Genomic DNA, 27,893 nt, shown 5'->3' with positions numbered 1-27,893 from the left:
ATGATGACGTGCCTAGTAAGCCATCTGCATTGGTTGCAAAATTTGTTTTTGGTAGTGGATAAGACATGCACCTTCATTTAGAGGATTGGTTGATGTGATTGAAGGAAATCAATTTCTGTACTGTGCAGCATCTGAGGGGCAGGGCAGACTGCATCCTGGCAACCTCATACAATCAACCTCTTGTCTTTGGGCAGTTATGTTTTGGAGCATTCTCACAGATACGTGGAACTTTCCAGTAAGGGCTCCCTGGGCGTCCCCATATTGCTCACTCGACTGTTATGTGCGCCTGGTGCCGGCCCAGTGGAAGCGTCAGTGGAGCCGTTTTGCAACAGCCCAGAGAGGAGGCGTTTCGACATCTTCCTCGTGGGAGAAAGCCCAGGACAAATTTTTGGTTTTCAGCCTGGTTCAGGGCAACACCCTCGAAAGCCTAATTTTTCGAATAAACAGCAGAAACTGCGAATGAAGCTATACGATTCCTGGCAAAAAATTTTTGCGAGTAACTTCACAGCATCGCTACCTGTCGCTACTAAGTCCACCGCTAGCCCACGGCGGTCCCTCAAATATCATCATCATCATTGCTTGTAATTCGCATACTCTTTATTCTCGGTTTATGCGCCATTTTGTAAGCCTGAAGAAATGTGCTAGTCTGCGTCTTCTTTACTTCTTTGCCGCTTTTGGTAACAGAAGAGATGTTGTATTTGTGGACCGAAGCGTGTATCACAGAATCGTCATATACTGGCCATTTGTGAAAATCTCCTTTCGGATCGTCAACCGTCGTTGCTGCGGCGGCGTCGGAGCACCGCAGTGCAGCGAAACTGTGACCGCAGTCGATCACTCGAGGTAAATTTCTTTTCGTTACCACTCGAACCGCGGGCAGGACGTTCAAGTGTCGTCCACGGACAGCATATTGGAACAAACTAGCGAAGCCTTCAGTGGCGCTGTGGAAGAACAATAAAGCATTTTAGTCCGAATGTGCTACCGATGTTGGCGTGGCATTCATGAACGTTTTTGAAAGCACAGATCCGGTTTTTGTACATGTCTGCTGAAGATCACATGATTGTGCTTGGCGTAAAATGCGCATGAAGAAAGTTTTCGAGGGTGAGCATGGAGACCTGTAAAAGCTTTTAGGTAGCTAGACGAATGTCATTGGGTGTTCCGTGTAGGATCTTTCAGACGCATTTTACACCTGCCGTGTTGCTTGTAATCGAAGCCGCTATAAACCATGTTCATCATTTAAACAGATATTTAGCGTTGAACATCAGGCCCTGAAAGTCTACAGATCATGTCTGCTTGAGTCGAATTTTTGATTGTTATAGGCGATTGTGAACCTGCGCACCGTTAACGCCGCATGAACCCTTGCGCGCTACTTGTGATGCATGCCTCAATGCACTTCTTTCTTAGCAGCCGTGAAAGAGACTGCAAGTTGCCTGTTTTTTCTTCAGTGTAAAAAATCGCTGTAAATAGAAATGTGGTCCGGACCCGCTGGACCGTGGAATCAGTGGCCGATTCATGCCTCCATGTATCAAAACGTGCCTCATGAACAAGGTGAGAACCTTTAATACGCGCGCTGATATTTTTTTCTTAGTGCATTGCACACTTCAATATAGTAATGTGACCTTAATGTTGAGAGTTCAGGTCGTCTTAACGAAAGTACGAGTATTGTTGCCGCGGCTGATATCATTTGCCGCGGCTCATATCATTTTGAGATAGTGCTGAAAACGAATCGAGAAAGAATCCTAGTGCAGACATTTGACCTGTGAGCATTTCAATATTGTTTTTGCTCGAAAGTGGGATATGTCGCTTCAGCTGTATTTAGAGACTGCATGGCATGAGCAGACTTGTTGCGTTGTTTTGTTGTATTAATAAATTTAGTTTGTATTCGTAAATACAGTTTATGCTGGTAATGTAGTGAGTGCCTAAAGAGCATTACCAGGGTAGTTGGAATGTACCATTGATATGTGTGCACTTTTAATGTTTGAAGCTTGGCAGTACTGTCATTGCTACGTGTTTACACCATTGCCTTCAGCATTGCAGAGCTGCACCCTCTAGTAACGAGAAAGGGCTCAAGTGCGCGTGTTTTAGCCAGAGAACTGTTTTCGGATATGCGTATTTTGAGGAAAGGTTGCTTGCAACAGTGTTGTGAAGGTGACATAGTTTAGTCTGGATTTTTTGGTTCAAGGATAATTTAACTTCACTGTTAATGGCAAATGTTTTTCTAGTATTAATGTTACTATATAGGTGTTCAAACATAAAAGAGGGATATCTTTCCACGTCACAGAGTTTTTCATGAAGCATGTAACCTGTTGCCATAAACATAATGGCAGTTGCGGGCAGAAACTTTTGGACACATTTCTTCCACACCTCTTCTGGTTGTCAGGTCCCCCAGCCCCCTAATCTCAAATATGGTGGTTGTCTTGTCCACTGCGCCTTAATCTTCATAGAGGTTTCTGTTCATTTATTTGGTTGGTGATGTTGGCACCCACCAATCGTGCGCGTCACCCACACCCAACCAAAGTGTTTCACCCTCTTTCTCAGTGGACTGGGCCCAACTTGCCAAGCAATGGATCCAAATGCAGCAGGCACCCTCCGGCTCCGAGCCGGCGATTTCAGCACCACACATGGCCCCTCCCATGGCCCCCAGAGTGCCTGCACCCTCCTTGCATCCACCACAGGCACCCCTTGCTGTGCCTTCAACAGTGGCACACAAACCTATGCCACCACTCGGTATGAAATCTTATGCATGCACCAATGACCACTGTGCTATCCCTCATATTGAACATGCTTGCTTATTAAGAATTCTGAATGGGACAATAGCACAGACTATTACAATCAGTGTTCTACAGTGCCAGTCGTAGTAGCCTCATTCCCCCAGCTTCACACTGACATTTTCAATGTTGCCATCACATCCATGTTCCCCCAAGCTTAGGAGTGTGCCAGCAAAAGAAGTCTCGGAGCAAAAATAGTTTCCTCCTGGTCTCCACCACGTGCCGAAGGCCAGCTTGTGCAACCGAATTTGAACTGGAGGCCCTAACCTAGACCGTGATGCAGAGTATCACTTATCCTCTGCAACGATCCCACCCAGTCATTTATAGGCGACTGAGGCTGTTTGTGCTTGATCAGTGGCAGTTCAGCTGCACTCACCATAACATAAATGCAATTGCTGCAGCGTCATATGTGGCATCATCATTGTGTTAATCATGAACTTTCTGGCGCCGACCACTTCTATGCTAAGGGTAAGCTGCTGTAATTTTTGTCTGAGCACATTATTGAAAATAAAGTCGCAGAAAAAAAAAAACACATTTATATGCCTGGCATCACTCTAATGAAGAAGGGCTGGGACAAACAATGAGACTATGCAAAAGGCACATTGTGCATGTGCTTGAAAAATAGAAAAAGCAAATGCGTGGTGTAACTTTACACACATATGAGGTGATTTCTATGAGTACGCAATGCTGGGTGGATAAAAATTTTGCAGTGCCTGCATGTTGCACAAGTAAGTGGCGGGACAAAGGGGCCAAAAGATGTGCTGACACAAAAGTGGACAGTCTCTCAGAGCAAATACATAGAATCAGAATCAGAAATCAGAATATATTTATTTAACATCATGGCGATGTTGGGTGCACCGGCAAAAAGCCAGTGGCAAGGCTTGACGAGGCCGGCGCACCCTACAGAAGCTTGGCAGTGATATACTTGTTCACGTTAATAAAACAAACGAAAGAAACAATACGAGGGCACTTTCAACAAAAAAAATGTACAAACATACAGGACATATAACAGTTTTTGGCATTATTTAGCTATATATTTATAAGGATTTCTTATTTAATAAATGTGGGAGAGTGAAGTTCAACATTTGATACCCGTAATTTGTGCGGGTCTTAGGTACAAACCAATTCAAAACTATTCGAGTAGAGTATTTAGACTCTTTGTATTTCAGTCCAGACAGCTGTAACATAAAGCAATTGTTTTTAACAACACTTGTTTCATACCGTCTTAAGAGCAACGTTTCATACAACTGGGGAAGGGGGGTGATGCCGAGTGCCTGAAATATCGGGCCACTATGCTCTAGTCGCGGAGCATTCACAATGCTACGAACAGCTTTTTTTTGAAGAAGGTGCAAACGATTAATGTTGGTAAAAGACGTAGTGCCCCAGACCAAAAAGCAGTAGTTAAGAACAGAAGAAAAAAGTGCGTTATACAGCATTTGCTTAATACGCTTCGGCATAAAGTACCTTAGTCGACATAAAATACCGACAACCTTGGACTGTTTGTTTATTACCATTTCGACATGATCATTCCATAATAAGTTCTCATGAAAAATCACACCTAAACTTTTGATGACTGGAACAATCTGGATGAGTGACGAGCCCAATCTTAAAGAAAGTGGCGATCCGTTAATAGGCTTACTGCGAGGTCTGAAGAGCACAGCTTTTGTTTTCTGGGTATTAATGCTTAACAAATTGCATTTAGACCATTCTAAAAGCGAGTGTAGACAATGTGATGCTTGTTGCTGAAGATCTTGTAAATGTGAGGCTCTAAAAAATAAGTTGGTGTCATCTGCGTAAATAATGAAAGTTGGCAGCTTACTAATGCAGACGACATCATTAACATAAAGGAGGAATAGGAGTGGTCCCAAGATACTGCCTTGCGGAACGCCTGAAGTGATATGCCTAAAATCTGAGGAGTCATTGTGTATGTTTACCTGTTGTACTCGAGAACCTAAATAAGACTGAATTATTTGAAGAAACTTTCCGCGAAAACCATAGTGCTCGAGCTTAGCTATCATTATTCTGTGATTCATGCGGTCAAATGCTTTGGAAAAATCAATGAAAATGCCAAGAGTGAGAAGTTTCTGTTCAAAGGACTCTAAGATTAGTTCTTTCTGAGTTAGAAGCGCGGTTTCCGTCGAGAAGTGTTTTCTGAAACCATGCTGACTGGGCGTTATTATGTTATGTTTGTCACAGAAACCAGATATTCGTCTAAACAGGATTTTTTCAAAACACTTTGAAAAAACAGGAAGAATGGATATTGGTCGATAATTTGACAGAATGTTTTTGTCTCCGCCTTTGTGTATAACCGTGACTCTGGCAATCTGCATTCTTTTGGGGAATACTGCATGTTCAATGCAACAATTAAAGATATATTCTAACACTGGGCTAATTACATTGGCTACATACTTTACTGGGGAAATTCTGAAACCATCCTTTCTCCTTTCTCCAGCGTAGCCTAAGGACAAGTGCCCCCTAACACTTGCTGTGTCTTTTGCAATACTTATGCTTGCCATAGTTGTTTACAATACCAATTCTTGCTACAGTTGTTTACATAACTTTTCTGCACTTGAAAGCGTGCGTGTTGGTCCATTTAGCTCTAAATCCTGCAACATAGCACAGTGTGGAAAGGTTGCATTTTGTGCAGCTGGTGCGTGCAGCACCGTAATCTTCTTTTGCTTTTTGGGGTGTTACCTTGTTGCTTGCTTGTGCCAGTGGGAAAGTTTTCAGTGCTGTGTTTTCTTTTCTTTGTGTGTTCATCCCCACAGGCCTCTACATTGTACAATTAGGGCTCCAGTCTTGTGCAGGCCACCATGGCCTTATCTCACAATGTGCCCTTGCCATTTGCCTTTGCTTTTGCTCAGGAGGCATGCCACCATCAGGGCCACCTGCACCAGCGGGTGGCTACTGGGCAGCACCATCATCGTCCACTTGGGTGGTCGGGGAAGGAAAACCCTGGCACTCATCAGTGGGGCCTCCACCCCCCCAAGGGGTTCCTCCGGGAGGAATGGGCCCTCCTCCACACGCAGTGGCTCCCATGCCCCCGATGGGCGTCTCAGAAAAGGAGACCTTCGACTATGGGCACGTCTCCTCAGCCCAGCCACTCGCTTCCCAGAGCTACGACTACAACCACGGCGGCGGAGCTGAACAGTACGCCCAGTACGCACCCCCACCACCACTCATGGACGTAGGTGCTGCTCAGACATTGCTCCAGCCGAGTGAGGCAGGCAACCCATGGCATTTGTGTACGAATGTGGAGTATCCTCCGCCGAATCCGCTGCATTTGTTTGGGAGGAGTGCCTTTGGCACTGCAGTGGAGTCTTGGTGCATTGCTAGCACCTGTCCTTAGCCTCATGTAGTGCAGTTCATTGCTGCAGTCTGTTAAACATGCAAGGAAGAGGAGGCCATTGCTTATGTGCAGGGGCACTACACTGATGTGCCACATGCACTGGCTGTAGGAGGAGTGTCATGGGCACCATAAAAGTGCAAGCTGCAATTGGCTTACTCTTGGTGGCTTGAACTGTCACCAGTGGAAATATTGTGTGAGGCATGCTTGAAGCACATGTGTGACTACTCTGATAACTGTGGAAAAGAGAATGAGGTATATGGTATTGCTAGGCAAGCATAGAAAGGGCAAGTACGTATAGAAGCATTTTCGTGCATTGCTGTGTTAACATCCATACCTTGCAAAAGGTACAACACTGGAAGTCGAGAAATCTTTGTGGGGCTCAAATAAGTAAGGTTCTCCCATCAGCTTATCTTCTCAGGCACAGGTAGCCGAACATTTCCTGAGGGAGTGCACTGCTCTTCTTTGACAGAGCTACCCAAACACGGGGGACCCTTACCACCAGTACTGGGGCATGGGACCGAACTCGTGCCCGCCGCCGTTCCTGAGGAAGGAGAGGTGCGATGACAGGGAGGAGGCCCAGATGCCCTTCTTCGAGGAAGAGGTGCAGCAGATAGGTGAGGGCTTTTATTCTTGTCGGCCCGTTCGAGCTCCAGCGTTTTGCAGACAGTATTGTCTGCTGTGCCAGTGTTTCTTTAAGAGTTCATTATAGAGTTTTGCCAAGTTTCATTTCAGGGCTCGAGTTCAGAAGTATTTTTTCGAAGTGCAGAAACTTGCCATGTAATCTGCAAGTTCCAGTGTTCATTTCCATTTTAGATGCCGCCAAGCGCAAGACTTTGCCCGGCTGGATTCGGGAAGGCCTCGAGAAAATGGAGAGGGAGAAGATGCGCAGGCTGGAGCGCGAGAGAGCAGAAGCAGAGCGGCATGCAAAGCTCAATAAACATTCTGATGAAGATGATCCATCAAACACCAAGTCTAAATTTGTAAGTCTTCGTAGTGTGCTGCTTTGGCTGCTTTTCAAATAGGTGGTCATCCATCATTTTTGGTGTGAAAAATGCGGGAAGCTTCTGGGCAAGCTTTGTTTTGGAGAGAAGGGGAGGGGGTGTGGAGCAAATGTTCTTGAGTTGTTCAGACATCATAAAGTGCTGTTGCCATGAGGCTAAAAGGTACTCTCAGTGGTCTTCTTCGAGCAACCGAACTTTCTTATGCTGTTGCTAGCAATGACTCTTTGTTGAGTGGTGTAAAAGCCCTGCAGATGATCAGTGCCGCATTTGGGAAAATATTTGGCCACGAAAATTGTGCGTAGTTAGAAACAAAACAACAGTAAACAGCTGCTGATGTTCCAGGCTGACTTGCTGTATAGTTGCTATTATAACTTATATCAGACTATGCATTCTAGTTTTCTCAGCTGCAGCTAAAACATTACCACAGGAATTTTGCTTGAATTGCAAATGGAAGGTTTTTTTTTTTTTACAGGAGCTGTCATGCTCAGTTAACGTGCTGCGATAACTGGGCTCACGTTACAGTCATTGTGCTGTGATGACAAATTTGTAGCGTTCTTCACAGAAGCAAAACTGAAACTGTAATTACCTTCCTGGAAGTGTCCAGTGTTTTATCTGGGACACCTTCAGAAAAATGTCTGAGAAAAAAAAAAACTAAATTGATGGCCAGCTGAAAGTGTTTTCAGCCATCACTTTACCATAACTGACAGTTAAGTGTCATCTCCTGGCTCGCTGCTGGAACTCTGGTAATAGAAATGAAATATTGCGGTGTAATCTTAGCTGATATTGTCGTGTGTGTTATAGTTCTCATAACAGTGATGAGCAGTGCCCTCAAGACAGAAATACAAGTTCTGCAGGCAATGTTCCGCAGTCCAGCCGTTGTGGCGGGCCACGCATTCTTAGTGTTGAAGCCAATCGTCGATGTCTTCGGAGGCTTCGCCACGAAATGGGAGAGCGGAATGAGGAGCGACGGGGAGGTAAACCACGGCAGGTGCAGGCGAAGAATCGGTCTGCTGGCCTTGGCTCACGGTGGATTGAGCCATGTGCAGTGCTGGCACGGATCTCGTGGTAATGTGCGGCAAGAGGCCGAACTCAGGGCTGAGTCTTTGAGGTCGCCGGCTGGCACGGATCTCGTCCTCCTCAGCAGAGGGGCGGCGGCCCGGGCTGGGAATGGGACTCTGCAAAGTGGGAGGTAGGGGATGACGTTGCATAAGATGGTACCTCCACCAGAATGTCACGGGTCGTTCAGGCGACGCGGGCCGAAGGCACAATGGGGGACCAGGACCACAGGAGCAGGCGCCAGAGACAGGCCAAGCGGTCGCAGCCGGGCTCACGAGCGAGTTTTGCCGAGCTTCTACCTCTTCACCGTCGATCGGCACCCCGCTGTTTGAAGATGACGTTAAGTGCAAAATCAAGGGAGAGCTATAACACACACGACAATATCTGCTATTTTTTTTTTGTAAATTGGGGTTTTTGTGAATTTACATTTTTCTTTTTTCAAAGAAAACCCTCATTGACAGTTATGCCCGGTTTCCCCATGGCACTCAGAGTCGCTGCAAAATTCAGTCACCTTTTCACCACCGGTATAGAACTGCAGTAATTTCTGAAAATGCATTTCATTGGTTTGCACTTTTGAAAAAATGCCTACGTATACAAAAAAATTGATGTTGGAATCATTATGATGGCAGCTGATTTGAATAGGTAGGGCAGTAAATAAAGAGCTTCAGAAACATAGACTACAATCCTTCGAAGCTGGCAGATATTCATGCACTGCTGTAGTGTTTTGCTTTGAAGTGTATAGGTAGCCAACTTCGATTACCATTTTATTTGATTTGATATTTCATGTGAAAAACATGCTTAATTTGTTGCTATGTCTTCTCTGTTTTTAAAGGATTCAGATTCTGATGAGGACAAAGAGGACGTGGTTGACATGTTTAGTGATGGTGGCCATGCAAGGCTGTCACCCAAGCGGAATGGGGCTCCAGCCACTCACGAGCCTTCCCCTGATGACGCAGAGCCTGTACGAGTCAAGGAGGAAGATTTCAAATTCCAAACACCCGAAGAACGGCATCAGGAGTTGGTGAGCGTGCCAAAAAGTGTTTAGTGCATAGTGCTAACTAGTGGTTCATTCAAGCCTGAATTTTTTTTATAGTAACAGCTGTTAAGGGCATGTTTCCCAGTCCTGTTTTCTGTTCTCTTGTTTCCCATTTATGGGCACAGTATCCCAGGATACCGTTTTTGCTGAACGGTGACCGATAAGAGCACATCGACACTGCGTGTGGATGCGAGGGCGCCGAGTTTTCATGCACAGAAAGTGTTCCATGCCATCCTATGCTTAGTCTTAGCAAGAGTTATTTTCAGCCAAATAAAGGGCAAGTTTGGCAAGTTTAGCACAGGCACAGAGTTCGAGAAAGTGTCTAGTGGGATGTGGCTGATGCTGTGGCAGTGAGTGAAAAAAGTGGTCACGCGGTGGAACCGCCCATCGTGCAAGCATGCAGATATGGGGAAGTAGCCCCCCATGCTTATTCAGCTTGTAACATTTAATCTGGCTCTGAAGGTTTTGGTGATAGATGCATATGGCGCAGGTGAAATTGGTGCGACCGACGATTGTACCCCAGAGTAGGATGAGATTGAGTCACTTCCCAGCCATGGTTCATTTCAGGTGCAATATCTTCATGGCCCGCCATAAAAAGAGTCTTAGAGTGGTCCCACATTTGAGGGCAGATTAGTAGGGTTCACAACCCATGAGCATGCCACTCGCCTTCCTGACCACGGGGTCATTCCCTAATCGAACAAGCCTCATGTTGGCTTCGAGGCTCGCCGAAGGCACAACGTTGCGCTTGCATGGCTGACTTTAGCCAAAGATGCCTGAGCAAAGCGCGTTTTTTGCGGTTGCTAAAAAGTACCTGTGCAGCTGAGCATCACCAGAAAAAGGGGGTGCAGCCATGTGACAACCCCATGCACATGGTCTGTGCCTTGTGTTAACTCTCAAAACATACAGAGCGAATGGTCCCAGGATGGGCATGTTTGTGTTCGTAGTCATTTCGCAATCGTGCAGCCGAGTGGGGGGAGGGAGGCAAGGACCTGGCAGGGGCATTCCGCATGGGCTGCATCTTTCTGTGTATAACCATTGTTGCATTGCAGTTGGCGCTGATTTTCTGCATTACTGGTTGTGTAATCGCCATTCAACCTTTTCTCCTCTTTTCTTCACCTTTGTGTAACTGGCGTCCTTCTCAGTTTTCATGTGAAAAATGAAAGCCATCAAGGTTTTGATGCTTATGTACGCCCCCGATGAGAACTCCGGCCACGCAGCATGCTCCACGTGCACGTGCAAGTTCGTGCTGCCTGTGTGTTTGTTATGACCTGGCTCCGTTTCCATGGATGTTTGTGTAGGCTAAGGATCGGTGCCCCAGCCGTAATGCGCATCACGACCGTTAGTTTCTTTTCATTCTACTAAGCGAGTGTTCATTATAATCCTATGAAATGAAGAAGCAGTCACTGACCACGGCTAGAAAGAAAAGACATTTTGAAACCTATAGTAAAAGCTCGTTAATTCGAACTTCACGGGACCGGGAAAAAAGTTTGAATTATCTGACGTTCGAATTATCGAATGGCCTCGAAAAAACTGACAAGAACCATTTGCACTACGGTATATGTACCGTATTTACTAGCGTAATGAACCCACCCACCCCCAATTTTTGCTAAGGATTTGCAAAACAAAAACAAAAAACGTTAACATTTCCTTTGTTTCGCACCATCACGGCCCACAGCGCATTTCTTGGCAGTGCGCCAAGATGCTGCGCAGCGATAACACCACGGTGTGTTTACCTTTTGACATTAGCTCTAGCAAGTGAGGGAAGCGAACTTAGCAGAGTGCCAGCGCTTGTCCGGTTGTGCAAGCCTTTTTGAGCGCGGCGCAACGGAACGCCGACGCACCGCAGCTGTGCAGCACCACAAGCGGCGGAAAACAGGCGGCTGCCGCCAGATCGCTGCTGCCAGGATTTAGAAACGGCATGATTCCATATGCTTAGTGAAATGCTGAAAAGAACAGCTGTGCAATCACAATTAAGCTTTTATTTATTCAATGACGACAAAGAGGACGAATTATTCTTCGTGGCCCCTTTCTGAACCAAAATAGTTAACCTGTTTGAACCTCCCGCACTTCTTGATGTCAACCGACACGTAGTGGCAAAGCCTAGCAGCCTTGAAATTCTAGAAGCATTTTGAAAATCTGGCGTGTTTCATCGCTAAAACTTTGTGCTGCGGGCATCTTCAGACAAAGCGAAAGCTTCGTGCGACTTTTGTTTGCTGTGAACAGGAGGCACAATGTAGCGGCAACGACGAGTTCGTGGTGAAGCGAGAGGCCGCTTCGGCAGGCGCAGCCATGTTTTAGAAGCGGGTGGAAGTCGGAGGCGGTCGCGCCCTGATTGGTCCGCGCTGATAGTCGATGTTGACCGCTTCCACGGTTTTATCTGGTTCCATCTTCTGTCCCCGTTTAGGACGTGCGCAACCTCTAACTATGCGGAGGTGCTTTTTTTCTTTTTTGGCCACGTGTTGTGTGCCAGGCCGCCCAGACGCGGCAGCGCGTAATTCGAATTATCCGTAGCGGAATCGACTCACTTTCGAATTAACGGGCTTTTTTATACGCAGATCTCTATGGAGCTTGGCCGAATCAAATAGTGTAGTTCGAATTATCCGAAAATTTGAATTATCCAGGTTCGAATTAACGAGCCTTCACTGTACTAATTGTACAGTCAAGCCAATTTATAATAACCCCGCTTGTAGCGAACATATAGTCATGAGTTCAACGGAAATAATTCTGGTCAGGCACTGTGTTATGATGAAATCAAGCATTCACTGCTCACAGTCGAAAAGAAAAATCGTGTCAAAACCCGTATGGGTTTCTTGTGCACAATGAGCAGGACAGGAGCGGCGTCAAATTATTTGCCAGGCATCTACACCCATCATTATGTCACATTCTACGCATATTAATTTCGCCACCGCTCCTTTCTTGCCATTGTGAACAAGAAACCCATATGGGTTTCGAAATGTTTTTTTATTTCCTGCTGTGAGCAGTGACTGCTTGATTTCGTCGAATCACACTGCCTGACCAGACTGATTTCCGTTGAACTCTCGACTACATGTTTGCTATAAGTGGGGTCATTATAAATTGGTTTGACTGTAATACAATTAGTATTGCTATATTTACTCACGTAATGAGCATGCTGACACAGTAAATGCACTTATTACTTTGGCTGTGAGGGCAGGTAGTGACAGCTGATCCGGATCACGAGAGAGAGATAAATAGAAGGATAAGAATGGAGTGGAGCTCATATGGCAGGTTCTCTTAGATCATGAATGGCAGTTTACCAATATCCCTCAAGAGGAAAGTATACAACAGCTGTATCTTATCTGTACTCCCCTATGGGACAGAAACGTGGAGGCTAACGAAAAGGGTTCAGCTTTAGTTAAGGACAACGCAGTGAGGCATGGAAAGAAAAATGATAGGTATAACATTGAGACCAGAAACGTGCAGAGTGGGTGAGGGAACAAACGCAGGTCAATGACATCCTAGTCGAAATCAGGAGGAAGAAATGGGCTTGGGCAGGGCATGTGATGCAAAGGCAACATGACCGCTGGTCTTTAAAGGGGCTCTGAATCACCTTCCGAGGAGAGCACATCAACTCGCTCAATCTTTACATTGTGTTGTCATAAAAATCTGAGCCAAATAATACACTTCTACATGAAGCAGAGTACCCACAATCACGCACGAAACTTGGCGAGCCCTTTCCGGCGATTTTTTCATGGTTGCACCCTCCTCCGTCGCTCGCACCTACGTATACAAGTTGAGAGGTGGCAATTGGTTAGATTCCTTCAGACGTTAGGCAGCCACCAAGGCCACTGCCAATAAGCCGAGTAGCTCCGGCAGGTCAGGAAGCTCCACTCCCGGATGTGGAGCCGGTGGAGGAGCATCGAGCTTCCAGCATGCAAAAAAATGACGAGAGAAGAGGAAAAGGCGGGAAGACGCTGATGTTCAAATTTTGACTACAGATAACTGAGCTTCTACAAAGCCATTAGAAAAAATTCTTGCTGGACAATATACGTGAAGCGACACGCTTTAGCATCCCAGGCATGCCATAACTTTATTAGGGCCTTTTCAGAGCCCCTTTAAGGGTAACGGAGTGGATTCCAAGAGAAGGCAAGCGTAGCAGAGGGCAGCAGAAGGTTAGGTGGGTAGATGAGAAGTTTGCGGGCATAGGGTGGGCGCAGCTGGCAAAGGACAGAGTTAATTGGAGAGACATAGGAGAGGCCTTTGCCCTGCAGTGGGCGTATTCAGGCTGATGATGATGATGCTGTTGCATTACAGATGCACCCCCATTTATGTTCTGGGAGTAGTCATGTGGAAATTGTGCTGCCATGCAGAATTCTGGTGTTTGCACTGCACGTGACCATACGAGTGCATTTTAGAATATGATTTGGACCATCTGATGTATTGGATGACAAGCTAAACTTAATGGCTGCTCCAAAAGCTCAAAAAACACAGTTTGACAAAGCTGAAAGTGAAGCACTATTGCATTCAGACACCTCATAGGAGTGTATCATGTTAAAAAGACTCACCTCTCAGGGTGGACTTAGTATTTGTACCAGACAGGGCTAAACAACCAATACCGCAACACTAACATAACAGTCACAATCATCTTTCATTGTTGCTGTGTGGCTGCAAGTGGAAATTTTCATGTCTGGCTGACTGGCTGCACGCATAGAGAGCATGCAGCTTTTAGTCGTCAGCCAAACTTGTTGCAGCTGGTCCCATATGCCAAATCTCACTATTGAAACCTCGTTGATAGTTTTTAAAAAATTGCGGAAAAAAACATTTCTTGGCAATTCCACTTCATAAATATGTCTATTAGCATTTCTTGGCGCAAGACCTGAACAAAACCTTTTATAATGCTCTCAGAATTCAGTCCGTATTTCCGCTGTCTTAAGCGCATGAGGGAACTTCGTAACGTATCCACTCCGTTGACAGCAACGACGAAAGTAACAAAAATCTTTTCCTCCTCGTTTTCAAATGCTTTGCCCCCTTTGCACCTAAGTACGGTGGTAAAGCCACTGCGGTGGCTGATGCAGCGTTTCTGCGCCTGGCCCACTCGTATGTAGGCGCATCGCTGTAGTTTATGGATGCTTTGCCCCCTTGCCCTTATGCACCAGGAAGAAACCTTGGCATTTCTTCTCTACATGCGGTGGTGGTGGTGGTGGTGGTGGTGGTGGTGGTAGTGCTTTGCCTCCCTTCACCAAACCACTGCAGAGAAGCCACCACGGCAGGTGACTGCCGTTGCATTTCAGCTCTTCATGTCGCGTGCCCTCACATTCGGCCCACTTGTTTGTCTCTGCATGTGCGATTGGTCAACAAACGTATTATGTGACCACAATTTGTCTAAATTTTAAACTTAACAGCTGGGAAATCATGTTATCCAGGAACATATCAATCGGGAAAATTGTAGTATAACTCTATGGGACATTTTCAATGTCCGCGATTTTCAGCTTGCAAACTGGAAAGTTGTATGAACCGGGAAAGTATCAACGAGGTTTTACTGTGCCTTACGCGCCTGTCACCATCTTTATTCCAATTTAGAATAATGTGCAGTGACATGAGGTGTGCCAAAGATGCACAGCTTATTCACATGTTCAGAACACATTCTTTTTAATTCCAAAGTGACTCATGCTAGGTGTGATTTCTATTCTTCCAGCCTTGAACTTCAGATTTTTACTAAGTATGTTACCCCAGGTAAAGGGCCTACCTTCTAATTTTTCTTTCTGGGGGAAAAAATAAAGTGCTCTCATTTTGCAGGTAAACGTATGTTGGGATGCAGAGCCAGCGTGGCCAAATGGTCTCGACTTTCTGAGCATTGCCCAAAAATTATCCGCATTCGCATTGTGCTGCATATTAAGTACTACGACTTTGTCTGTTTACAGATGCTGAAAGTTCGGAGAATGCTCACAGAGCTGTTGCTCGAAGTGACCAATGAAGAGATTCATTCTCAAGCCCAGGAAGTTTTCCAGAAAGCAGTTCAGAAAGGTAGCCTCGTTATAACATCATTGTTATGTGTAGTCATTATGTTGCATTATTGCAGTCTTCAGTCTTGTCATTACAGAAACTGTTGTGCGTACAATAAACATATAGATCTTGTCATGCTTGATTATGAGCTTGGGAATGTGGCGCAATATCTTGGGAACTCCGGTTGATTTAAAATTTGTACAGATTGTGTGAAGTTTGAACATCACGATGCCCTCCAAATATGAGGGCTGCCAGTTCGCAGTGTAGGTTGACATTCAGTAACTTCTGTGAAGATGCCCAGTCAAGTGCTAGTGTGGGCCCTGCTACACATTTTTAATAGAGCTGCAATCTGAAGAAGCAATTTTTTGACTAAGGGGCTCTGGCCAGACATATTCCAGAAATGCGATAAGGTAGGAAACGAATTCAGCTCTATCAAACCTCTTCTCATCTGTCCTGTAGTCTGTGCAGCTCTTTTAAACGTGTTGCCATTGTGATTAAAAAGTAGTGTGGCCCGTCCTCACCTTCTTCAAGCTGCAAAGTTGAAATGGTTGCATACATCTTTTTGCGGGAATCATCCCCGGCTCTGAGAGAAACTTGACATTGGAAACAGCCTTCTGCTGTCATTGCATCACTGGCAGGACACTCAGCCCAAGCATTCTAAACTTTACAGCGTTGGCTGTTGATAAATCTTACCTCAGTTTGACAGCATAGATCACCTGAAAATAAACAGACCCTTCACCTCTTTCTGGAAGCGTCTATGTTCATTCCTCTGATATACGGCCCCCAAAACCTATGCAAAACCAACCAGGTCATAGCCAAGCTACATATGAGCACCTTGACACAGATGGGAGGTAGTGGGCCGGATGTGGTAACCGAGGTTGCCAAAAAAAATCAAACACTTAACCCCTCTCCCAAACTCAACCTTGTTTTTTGAAATTCCTCTTCCCTCACCAGCTCACATGACATTGGCATTACAGGCTCATAACTGTTGGTCATGTTATGCCTCCCCCATCTTTTTGTTTGTGTGTTATGCTCTGATAGCTGGAAACGCCTCGGACACTGTTTTCTGTGAAAGGCAGCCTGCATGTATGCCTCTGGTGTTTTGTTCTAACTAAATGTATGCTCGGGAACCCTCCTTCAAGTTCATAGTGCCTTTAAAGAATTCAACATTTCGCACCCAATTTCAAGTTGAGAACTCTAATCCTGATTTCATTGCGTTGCACAGGGTATTACCAATTTCCTGACGATTCAGGGGTGGTCCCCCTCTCCCAAGCAAAAATTTTTTCATAGGAGAACCATGCAGAACCCTATTTTTCAGCCAAATAAGTCGAAGAAATATATGGCTTGGTTGAGAGTGCTCGCCCCAACCACCGCTGACTTGAACCTTGTTTACTGTAGTTTGTGCATTCATCAAAGCACGGTTCCATTTAGTTGCTGCCCGAAGGCTTGGTTTGTAATTTTAATGCTGTATTTGCTAAAGGAGGAATACATCTGTTTGTCATTAGTAAGGTTCCACTCTAGGGCTTTTTGCAGTGCTAGGTGTATGTGATGCTTTCTCCAGGGGTGAACTGTCGTATCTTGGAACGAGAGACCATTATTTGCTTTGTGACCAAAGAGATATAGAGAGGGTGGGCCGTAAGTTGGGGTTGACTTTTCGATTTGTATTTGAAAATTTGGCGGACTTGTTTAGGTAATTATTTCAGAATGCAAGTTTTTTTTTTTTGGCGAATATCAACAAATTAATTACTGACTTTTTTCGATGATTTAATGTGGAACACCTATGTGGTCAAAAGTCACTCACCTATGTGGCAGAAACATGGAGGCTAACGAAAAGAGTTCAGCTTAAATTAAGGACAATGCATCAAGCCACGGAAAGAAAGGTGTAACGTTAAGAGACTGGAAGCGGGCAGAGTGGGTGAGGAAACAAACTCGGGTTAATGACACCTTAGTCAAAATCAAGAGGAAGAAATGGGCTTGGGCAGGGCATGTAATGCAAAGGCAATATGACTGCTCCTCCTTAAGGGTAACGGAGTGGATTCCAAGAGAAGGCAAGCGCAGCAGGGGGCGGCAGAAGGTTAGGTGGGCAGTTGAGATTAAGAAGTTTGCAGGGATAGGGTAAGCACAGCTGGCAATGGACAGGGTTAATTGGAGAGACATGGGAGAGGCCTTTGCCCTGCAGTGGGTGTAGTCAGGTTGATGACAAGGACGACGACGAAGGTGAAAATGGTAGTACTTGGAGCTGTGCTTGTAGGAGGAGTTGCTGTGGTCATCAAAACAGTAATGCATATTAGTTTACTTCTAAGAATGACATTATCATTGGGTTGTTGTGCTGGGTTGAGTGAGTGTGGTCTGCATGCTGACGGCAGCGATGGAACTGCTGCTAAGCCAAAACCTGATACATTTTTGTCACACTTGTATTGAGTACTGGTGCAGAAAGGGCTGCTCACTATATGTACAAAAAGGAATATAGAACACTGGAAGGAGAATCAGTGAGAGTTGTTCTCATGATTCACCAGGAGTGAAGATACAGCGGGGAAAGGTTTCTTATCCTGACTTTGCAGTACCTACAATTTTTGCGCTTTATGTGGAAAGGTCTGTTTAGCTGTAATGCTGGAATAGCGGGCTAGTTATGAAATCAGTTTACCACATTAGTAAGGGTGGCACTTTGTTATCACTATAGAAGTAACACTTTCTTGTGGCTGACTTTCTGCTATCTGAAGAAAATGTCCGGATAGGCGTTAAAGGTCCAGCTGCCCCAGTAGACTTGTGTATGAGTCTGTGCTTCTGTTGAGTCTGTGAACCAAAGGCTTGATGTTCCCGTATGCGTAGGTTGGGTTCTCTGTGTAGTGCACTAAAATGGTTCCCTCTGCTGATTTGCTGCAAAAGCTCCCGCCCGCCAGCTCAGATCCTCCTCAGCTTTGGCAAATATTACCGGTGGATTGGGTAAGTCCTCTCTTAATTGTTCCTCGAACAATGTAGTTAAGGAAGCATTGGCCTGTTCACAAGGTCAGCACAAATGATCTTGATTTAATTGAACTTTCTTGGGGGAACTTTATCTTGACAGTGGCTCAAAAAGATTCACCCTGAAGCTTCAAGTGCAGTCTTTTCTCGTCGTGTTCTCTAAGAAATGCGACATTTAGCGCTTGATAAAGCATTTATCTTAACGACAATCACATTTCTATGCCCAAATCACTGCATACCTTGACGACCATGGTGGCCATGATGGTGGTGGCTGGTGCAAGCAGTCAAATCAGAAGTGCAGGTTTTTTGCGCTGCTATTGGCTCTTGTCAGCCGTTACTTCCGGCCGGTCTCACCGGATGCTGCGCATCGATACGTGGTCAGCTGGGCGTCAAGCGAGCGCTGCTGGGTGATTTTTGCCGAGCTGCCGCTGTAAAATATCTCGCAAGTATCTGGGACTTTAGTGCACTTCGTTTTTTCTTTTGTCGCCAGAAAAAATAAATGCTTTTAAAACGCTAAGTTGTCTCTTATGCAACCTCTATTTATGTACTAAAAGCAGTATTTGGACCGTTGGCTCCGAAATTGTATGAAAAAAATGTCTGCTTCAAATTTACTCAGAGCTGAAAGGCTAAATTCAATATTTGCGCATTCCTAAAAACAGTGCTCTGCTTTTCTAAAGGTAGTGTAGTCACACTTCAGTATTTAGCTGAGCCACCATTACGTGAATGATTGTTCTTCATATTAACTTGTGTTGCATAACAAATGCTTTGCAATGTGAAGCATTTATGGCTTCATCTCTGATTTTGGTGGTCTTTACATTCTTTGTTGCTCAGCTTTTAGGGGTGAATAATATAGTAGGATGAGGCCCAGAAAATCATTTGTGCTAACCTTGTTATTGGTACACATGGTGGTCATCATGCTTTGAGCGAGAGTCTTGTACAGGTGTGGACACAAGTAAACAGAGCACACCCTAGTCTGTTCTGAATACCCTGATTTCTTGCACAGCATAAGTCTAGAAACGGTGTTTGTCCGTGACAAAGTGCACGTGCCATACTGCGCCATTTCCACTAAGCAGTGCACGAGTAGTTAAAGAAACTAATAGCGTTTTGCTGCTTTTGCTTCTGTTCACACCACCACCTTGCATTGTGCACATGTGTTAAACTGCATCAGACTAGTGCAGCTTAGTCAGCGAGGTCCAACTGTGGCACTTTGTTGGAAATTCTTTGGATTCTGTAAATAGCAGGTGCTGATTCAAATTTCTTGGGCTGGCATCAAGTCTTACATGATCATGTTTTATTACTGGCACTTGAGAAGACTGAAATAGATTTACTTTGTTATCCAGGCATAAACCTTTTTGGGCAGTGAATTCACCCTGCCACTCACAGAAGGGGTGTAAAGGTCCTGGAAATGAATTTTTCTTGGGCATTTGAAGAACAAGCAAGCTGGGCAGTGTAGCGCTGTGCGTATAATTTATTAAAATGGTCGTTCCCAGAGGTAGGACAGGTGACCAGTGTGGTGTCACACCTAGAAAGATGCTATACAGCTGTGGCAATTAACCCAGCCTGGGTTCTACTTTGCTACCTTTGTTTCATCCTCTGTCCTAGACTTAGAACTCTCCTGACTAAATGGAATGTTTTGACATTCCATTAGCTGTACTATCAAATGCTAGCTTTGTCGGAACAGGCAGGCGTGATGCTTTTCTGCATGCATCATCTCCGCTCTGTGCTTTCTTTTGTCTCATGTCAGTCCCTCATTGTTTGTGCGAGCTGTGGAGACAGTTTAACGGCAGAGTCTTTGGGCATGGCCATTTTCAGGTGGTCTGAGTGGCTACGGCAGCGACAGCGAGTCGAGCAGCGGTGGGGAGAGCGGAGAGGACTCGGACGAGGAACTGGAGCGCTCCATTCGCGACAAGCGGGCTGCGTTTGCCGAGTGGGAGCACCAGGTGACCGAGGAGCTGGACGAAGAAGACCGCCGTCACGAACGGCGGCTGCAGCAGCAACAGCTGCAGGCAGCCCAGAAGGTAACGGAAGACGGGGGCGTGCGTAGCACCAACAGGCCTGGTGAGTGGACGGTTTACTGCTTCCTCATGCTTGGTGGGGGTGGGGGAGGCGCTGTGAAGATGCTTCTGACAAAGCCGCAGACTGAGAGGAAGTGGAGGGTAGGGGAGCGAGTCTGGGTGAACAATCACTTGTCACCCTACAGTGTGAAAAGGGACCACAAGGGATAGAAAAGAGACAGACGTGATAGGCACAGAAAGATGGGGTGCAGTCAAGGTTGTGCAGATAGGCTGATCTTCTTGAGACTCGTATAACAGCTTCTTCAGGGCACCACTTCGTTTCTGAAGAAAAGGGGGAGGAGGGGGAATAAAGTCTAGTGAGCCAACAGGGGCTTGGTGCTAAAAAAAATTGTTTGCCCAGACATTGGCCATTTGTGTGCGTTGATGTCTGACTGCCTCCGGACTGTATGTTGATTGTTGGCAAAGAACTTGATGCAAGGTCCCTTTGCCACTGCAGGCATTGCAGCAGGAGTGCAAGCTAGTTAAACCATGTAGAAGGTACTGTAAAGTAAGAGACAAAAGCTGTGCCAAAAGTGTAGGATGCATTCAATCTACCATGTCTATATCCTGCATGGGAATGCAGACGTCATGTCAAAATACTTTTGCAAGATTTTGGATATTTTACCTGCTATTTTAAAGCTCCTGTTCAGGCACTAGAGTGCCTTCTTACTGGAGCGCCATGATGAAAAAACAATGGATGTGCGCTTCACTCATGTGCTAGTACAATACTACCAGAGTGAAATTCATGATAACATAGTCAATCTAAGAATCATAAGTGTGCAAGCATAGAGGGCAAAACATGAAATGGTATACTACTGCACGGGCACAGTATTAAAGTGCACATCACCTAGTGCCACACTGTAGAGTACCTGTTAATAGCATTGTTCTTTTTCTTTTGTGGCTGGGTCATCATTTAAAAACTGATTGGTGCAATGTTCTCTGCACGTCATTTTGCATGCAGTCATTCTGCTACAGTCAAGTATATTTCTGGTTTCCCATACAGTATAAAAGTGGAATTTCATTTCAACGATGGTCTTGCGATGTATAGCTGGTCTCAAGGAATTTATTTTTGCTTAAAAGCAGCCGCCAAAGTCAGTAAGCACGTTAATGGCGGTGCTGGCATTCCTCGTGGTTTGGCACATGGTGATCACATTGTGAGCACGTGGCCATACGTTTGTAATTATCGCTGCCGTGTGTACTTAGCTATGCAAACCTGAGTGGCAGCTACACTTGAAAATACTCTCTTGAGGCAAGTTCCATTGTCCGTAGCACACAAACAGGAAGCAGCAAAGCACATTGAAGGCATGTGGCTACATCGAGACCATGAATGGAATGGCAATGCTTTTTTAAAGTGAGCAATATGCATTCAAGGTAGAATGGTTCGTGGCCACGAATATTTCCTCACCAGCATCAACAAGAACTGATGTTTGACTTCTCATCTAATCTTAGTTGCAAAGTGTAAGCAGTAAGGGATCGCCAGCTTCAAGACTGTACTTTATGTATAATTAATACCCGAAAGCCGAACTGCAGAAGAAAACGCTGTCCTGAGTATAGAAGCCACGCCCCAGTGCGGCATGTTCTTTTCTATGTGAGCTCTGCCTGGTCATGTAAATATTATTCTTGTGCTGTCTGGTCCCACCTGGCACGCTTCTGGACCGATTTCGTAGCAACGTTCCATAGCAACAGTGTTTCCTTCGCAGCAAAATTTTTTGTTCGTGCCTTCAATTTCGTTCTAACAGGGTTTGGCTGCATTGCAATGCTGTATGCTCGCAGTAACACTGATACTGAAGACCATGTGGCTATGGTGACATCAGGCACCTGCCACGTTTAATAGTGGAAGGACAAAATATGTTAGTGCAGCAAATCTCAGGTGTAACAAGTATATTAGGGTAGCCTGTGTTGTTTCTGTGCATGCTGCTTGGCACGTAGAGAGACTTGTGCAGCGTGCATGTGCAAAAACTATTTTGAGTGCCTGTACCATTGTGTTTGTAGCGGAGAAGAGTTCACCTGGCACTTTAGACCACGAGTCTCCTAGACAAGCAAGCTACGAGGAGCCAGACTTGGCTGATGTCCAGGAGAGTCAAGATGGCACAACCGACACACCACAAGATAGCTGGTTGGGTCCACCAGCGGTGCTGGCTTCAGATGATAAGACAAATGATAAGAGCAGCAGAAGCAGCAGCACATCCCCTGAGAACAATTCTTCGGAGACCGATGACCGTCGCCGTGAGGAAAGCTCATCAAGGAGAGATCGGGAGAAAAGTTCAAGACGTGAAACGGCAAAATCGTCGTCGGAGAAGACTAGTTCAAGCAAGAAACGACACAACAGAAGGAGCCGTAGCACCTCGCGTAAAAGGAAAAGCCGGAGTCGCTCGCGGGACAGGAAGGACAAACGGCGCTCGCGACACCACCACAGCAGCAGCAGCTCCAGCCGCAGTCGCAGCACTAGTCGGAGGCGCACCAAACGACGGAGTCGGTCTAGAGACAGGAAGGACAGGCACAAGCGTCACAGAAGTAGCAGCAGCAGCTACTCGAGGAGCCGAAGCCGAAGTCACGGGCGACGAAGGAGTCGCTCAAGAAGTGCCAAACGTACAAGCCGGAGAAAAGACCGGAGTCAGAGCCGAAGTCGGCGGCGCCGACACAGTTCTGAAAGCGCAGGGTCGGGTAAGAGGTCCAGTCGCAAAAACAGAGACCGATGAGACACCCATTACAGGTGCAGTATACCTTTTCCTCAATATTGCCGCCCACGCCTTTGTCGCTGTGAAACCCTGATTTTGCAGCTTATGCTTACTTTGTGACTAGTAATGGGCGATTGAAGTTGCGAGGCAAGTTGGAAGCATCTAACACAAGCCTAGAAGAGCCGGATCCCTCTTGATAACTGTTGCATGTTAGTAGTGTGACAGTAAGAAAACCTATTTGTCGCCCTTGCCAACTTACGCTTAGCCTCTGCAAACAAGCCTGTGCTATAAAACTTTGACATTTGTGCTTCAGAATTTTCAGAAATTTTCTAAATCCCACAGATAAATGTGCTGGCAAATTTAACCTCACTTGTCATGTAACATAAGTATATAACATAAGTACTAAAAGAGCACAAACATGGTGTTGAACTGACGGCTTTTAATTTCAACATCATGTGTATAGCTAGTGCCAGTTTTAAGCAAACTGTTTAGTGATGTGCCAGCTAGTCCACTTCATCCACTTTCATCACATCATTATGTTCATCATGCTCTGCATGAGCCCATTGCCTAAATAGTCAGGCAAGTAGTTAAGTTGAGGGCCTGAAAATTGTGAAAAAAAAATCTATTTTTTTTGAAAGTGGCATTTTCGAAACCTGCTCCCCATCTGATATCTACAAATTTTTTCATCCCCTGGGTCAGTATTTTTGCTGTAAATCCACTTCATTAGGCACGGACGAGGTGATCTCTGTTTTTTATTGTTTGCTCAAAACACAAATTTTCGACTGTTTGCTAGCTTGCAAGGAGGATATCTTTGCATCTAGGGCTGATAAAGCAATAATTTTTATTGCAGCATGCTGCTAAATGATTAAAGTATACGATGTGGGGAACTGATTTCTTGTGCTTGCTAATTTTTTTATGCCACTCTATTTAAACTGCTCCTCAACCAGTCCTCCCTACATTTAACTTCAACAAGTTGTAAAATAACTAATATCATCGTAATCAAATAAGTACTTCCTACATGGTATTGCTTGTACTGTATACCATCTAGTCAGATTTTATTAATAGTTTTCTGATCAGTGTTTTTATTCTATTGTTTTCGCAAACAAAGTAGCAAAAATGTCTAATATTTTTTAGAAGTAATTGGTATATCGGAAAAGCGGTTACTTATTTAAAACCAGCTTAAGAAACTGATTAAGACTGCGCATTTCCGTTGCATTTAGTCCAGAAATGAAGAAAAAATTCCCAAGACCCCCGTCTGCCCTTCAGCACTGCTATGGGTTCTAGAAGGTAGCACTAGGTGGTGCCACATACAAAAGGTAAAAGTTAGCTTAGCTGAAAGTGCGTGCTAGGCCAACAGTTAGGTATATGCAGAAAGAAAGCAAGATGTCCTTAGTTCTCAATATACTGTTACAGCTACAGCTGAAAGGGACCAAGTGTTGAGATATGGTAGCAGCAAGAATAAAGAATGCTGACTATTTTGGGAAAATCTACAAAAGTTGTGCTTTTCGGTAGTTGCAACAAAGATTAGACTTGTTCTAGTTATGAATTATGCTGTTCATTTTGTACTCCTCAGAAAGCCAGGGTGTCACATGAGTTAAGCCATAGTGCTGCTTTCCTAAATGAACTTTACAGTTCAACTGTGTTGATGCAGAACTGTGACCCGGCTTTGCATAGAGCCAGGTAGATTGCACTTGGCGCACCGTGACTAGCAATTTTTATATCAAGGCCATTGCAAACTGCTGAATTGGTCAAGGCGACATGCTTTGCTTGTGGTGCACTTGCAGAATGCTTAAAGAAACTTGTTTTTTGGGGGCATATTGAGATAAACTGAAAGCATGCACTCTGTTCTCGCATTTGTAAACATGGAACCAGTACGCAAAGCACCAGGCGAGAAAGAATAAGGTCTGTTCCAATGGAGTGTTGGTGGCAGTCAGTGCGCACAGCTCTCAGTTAATACGCTTGTTAGTCTGTGCCTTTATTAGAGGTAGGAGAAAATTCTATGAGGAGTTGACAGAGCATCAACAGGAACACCTGGTGGAAAAGCCTTCACAATTATGTTATTAAAGCAGTTTTACCTAACATAATTAGCACATTTGAAGGAACAGTAACCATCGATTCGAAGAATTAAGATTATCGATACTTTGTACTCTTCCAATTTAGCCTATATTCTCTATCACAGCCTAGGATGCATTTCAAGAGCATGTTTATAACTGGCATGGTTCAGTATTTTTTTATAGGTTTTTGTAATTAATGACCTCCTCTGCTCATCAAAAGGTGTGTTAGGTACTTGTTTATAAATACTGCTAGCAGCATTATTTGGTTGCCTTCACCACGTGCTGCTTCTACTTATGTGCTTGACTTGCACAGGATGCCATGCAAGTCAGTATGCAGAACATTCTTGCCATTTTCTACAACTTTGCTGCTTCCATACACATGTGATGTGGCTTTTTCCAGCTCTATCTCCCATTAGTGACAATAGCAAGTGCAGTATGTAAAAAGCCTCATGCATTATGTCTCTGTGAAAACCACCTAGACACGAGCAGCTACTCAAATTTCGCCCAAGGGTGGTGTAGGGTACAGTATTTTTTTTTATGCGGCTACGGCAAAACTTTCATGCTTATTGGTTAAGCATCCTCTGTCGGGGTCAGTCTGCCAGCGCGTTGCTCGTGCTGTCTTTGCTCTGGAGGTTGAGAATGTGCTCTGTGCTTCGCTTTCAGGTGCAGAAACACGGAACGCAACACATCGTCTCACTCAAGTGGTCAGCATTTGAGCACTGGTCAAGTATAATTTGTTTTTGTGAATGGGCAGGGCATTGTGTACAGAGGCTGCAGTGTGCGGGACTGCAGCCAATTGTTCTTTTCATTCTATTCTGTTGAATGCTCAGAGAAGAACCTGTGCCCACCAACCTCCCACCCTGCACTGTGTTAATGTGTAAATAGTGAGGCTTCTTTTTCGAAACCCTCTCCCATCACTCACCACTCAATCAAGTTACCTCGCACCTTCCCATTTACCCAACCCTGTTCTTTGCGCCAAATAAAATTGCATTTGTCATTTTTGATTTCATGTTGTGGTCTTTTTGTTGTGGAAGTCATAAAAAGTGGAACTGTGCTACTTTGTGTAGTAGCAAACATCGTAGGTAGAGAGTAGAATTGGAAGTTCTTGTACCTGTGCAAAATGCCCATGTTGATCAGTTCATGGGTGTGGATGCCATCAGTCTCAAATGAAATGTGAACATCAAAACGAGAGCATCTCGTTTGATTGAGACTGAATGCAATAGTTTGATACAACTCAAGAATGAAGCGGCAAATGCCCCTCGAACGAGGCCCTCCTTAGCGACTAATCTGGTCAATCCGTGGTTAATCACGTACCAGCCCCTGGGATGTCTTGCTAGCCGGTGTATGGGGATTAACCACGATGTCATGATAATTGACACTATTGGCTGGAGAGCCTCCTTTAAGGGGGTGTTTGCTGTTTGTTCTCGAGTAGTAACAGAATATAACAGTATAATTTTACTTCTAGGGTGTAGTGACCACTCTGTGAAAGTGTTTATACAACCTGCCTGTATTGAAGCTAATATTTGTCTTCTTGTATTCACATTTCGGTTGTCCTTTTAGCATTTCCACTTCATTTAACACTAATGGTACATGCAGCAAATCAACAGAGCATTGTGCACTATAGTGTTTCTGTCGGTGGTACCAAAGGAACTTCAACGGAAATGTACTATAGTCGGTCACAACTTAAGTCTGTTGTGTCCCACACCCACATTCTGGACTGCCACATGCAATTCCTCCATGATAGAAAAATAGCCCACTGCTAAAAGGGGTGGAGACACCAAAACTTGTAGTGTATATTTGCTTTCGAATGATGCGCAAAAGGTAGTACAGCGAAACCTCGTAGAGAACAGAGAGAACAGGTAAATTGTAGTACAGTTCGATATAGCCGAAATTCATAATAAAAAAATTCCCCAGAAATGCACGCAATAGCGGCGAAATTCAGTCAGTGAAGGGACTGCAATTCAGGCGATCTTTACTAAAGAAACAGAGCCGTTTTCTTAGGTTTCAGTGGAGTTTTGAAGGCACTCGTGGCTACTCCGAAGACAGCAAAAAACAGCACATTAGGTTGGCTTTTTCGCACAGCTCCACAAGTGCAAGTTAAGCGCCGGCTATGATGGCTTCCCCGCTCCACAGCCGTGTCACGTGGAAAGCTGTACGCTGGAGCAAAAGCTATTGCCGTTTTCACCACCGGCCAATGTGAGCGAAGGGTTGTTAACCGCAAGCTTACAACCACTTGCTCTGCTGCTTCGAGGGTGCTGTGGGTGGATATGCCAGAGGTGTGAATGCGTGCTGTCTGCTAGACTACAGCCCTACGCGTCGCATCGCTATTGGCGAGTGCAAGATAAAAGCAAACCTAGGCTCTAGCGCTTCCCCATTGCCACCAGTCACTTGTAAAGTGTGGCGAAGCCTGCCATTTGAACGGGCACCGTTTGGCACCAGGGAGTTCCATATACCCAAGTCATGGCCAACCGCGTATATATGAAGTAGAAATTGCATGTGTTTGTCAAAGATATTTTCTATGAAGAGTTCGATATAGCCAATAATTCGTAATATCAGTGTTCATTGTATCAAGGTATTACTAGATGGTAAACAAGTAAACTTGAATCAACAAGTGAAATTTGCCTACGCTCGGTACCTCACGTAATTGAATTTATTCTTCCATGCAGTTTCAGTAGTCTAAAGGCAGTTAGACGTCACATGTGAACACCAGATCATACGAGACATATAAAAATTGCAATGGCTCTTAGTTCACTTGGTGCCATTCCGGTTTCTAGAGCAGTTTAGTGCAAAAGTTTGAATGAATTAAAATGACAGAGCAGTGATTATACTGCAGTTTTTGTGGGATTCATTGTGTACAAAGTGCCTGAAAGGGTTAATGTTGGTATATGAAGCATTCTAGATTTTGTTAACGAGTGTAAATGCAAGCCCTTCTGATTGGAAAGAATGGTAGTAAGGATAACCACATAAGTAACTCTGGG

General features: G+C 45.0%; 1 protein-coding gene across 3 annotated transcripts; it reads left to right on the top strand.

Moving 5' to 3' along the window:
* Positions 1 to 522: 522 nt before the first annotated feature.
* On the top strand, positions 523 to 25,924 carry LOC144098660 (uncharacterized). Of its 3 annotated transcripts, XM_077631464.1 has the most exons (12): positions 523 to 840; positions 1,443 to 1,545; positions 2,536 to 2,724; positions 5,630 to 5,952; positions 6,584 to 6,728; positions 6,928 to 7,094; positions 9,004 to 9,192; positions 15,087 to 15,189; positions 18,055 to 18,111; positions 19,942 to 20,187; positions 22,176 to 22,896; positions 25,579 to 25,924. In XM_077631464.1, exons 2-11 carry the CDS (start codon positions 1,467 to 1,469, stop codon positions 22,880 to 22,882), a joined length of 2,205 nt encoding a protein of 734 aa, XP_077487590.1. In that variant the 5' UTR covers positions 523 to 840; positions 1,443 to 1,466; the 3' UTR covers positions 22,883 to 22,896; positions 25,579 to 25,924. The 3 variants fall into 3 exon arrangements, with proteins under 3 accessions (XP_077487590.1, XP_077487591.1, XP_077487592.1); XM_077631465.1 differs by lacking the exon at positions 1,443 to 1,545 and having other exon boundaries at positions 597 to 840; XM_077631466.1 differs by lacking the exon at positions 523 to 840 and having other exon boundaries at positions 1,443 to 2,073; positions 2,117 to 2,724.
* Positions 25,925 to 27,893: the final 1,969 nt, after the last annotated feature.

The sequence above is a fragment of the Amblyomma americanum genome, chromosome 7 (genome assembly GCF_052857255.1).
Source record: "Amblyomma americanum isolate KBUSLIRL-KWMA chromosome 7, ASM5285725v1, whole genome shotgun sequence".
Lineage (NCBI taxonomy): Eukaryota > Metazoa > Arthropoda > Arachnida > Ixodida > Ixodidae > Amblyomma > Amblyomma americanum.
This window is presented reverse-complemented; position numbering and strand designations above follow the sequence as displayed.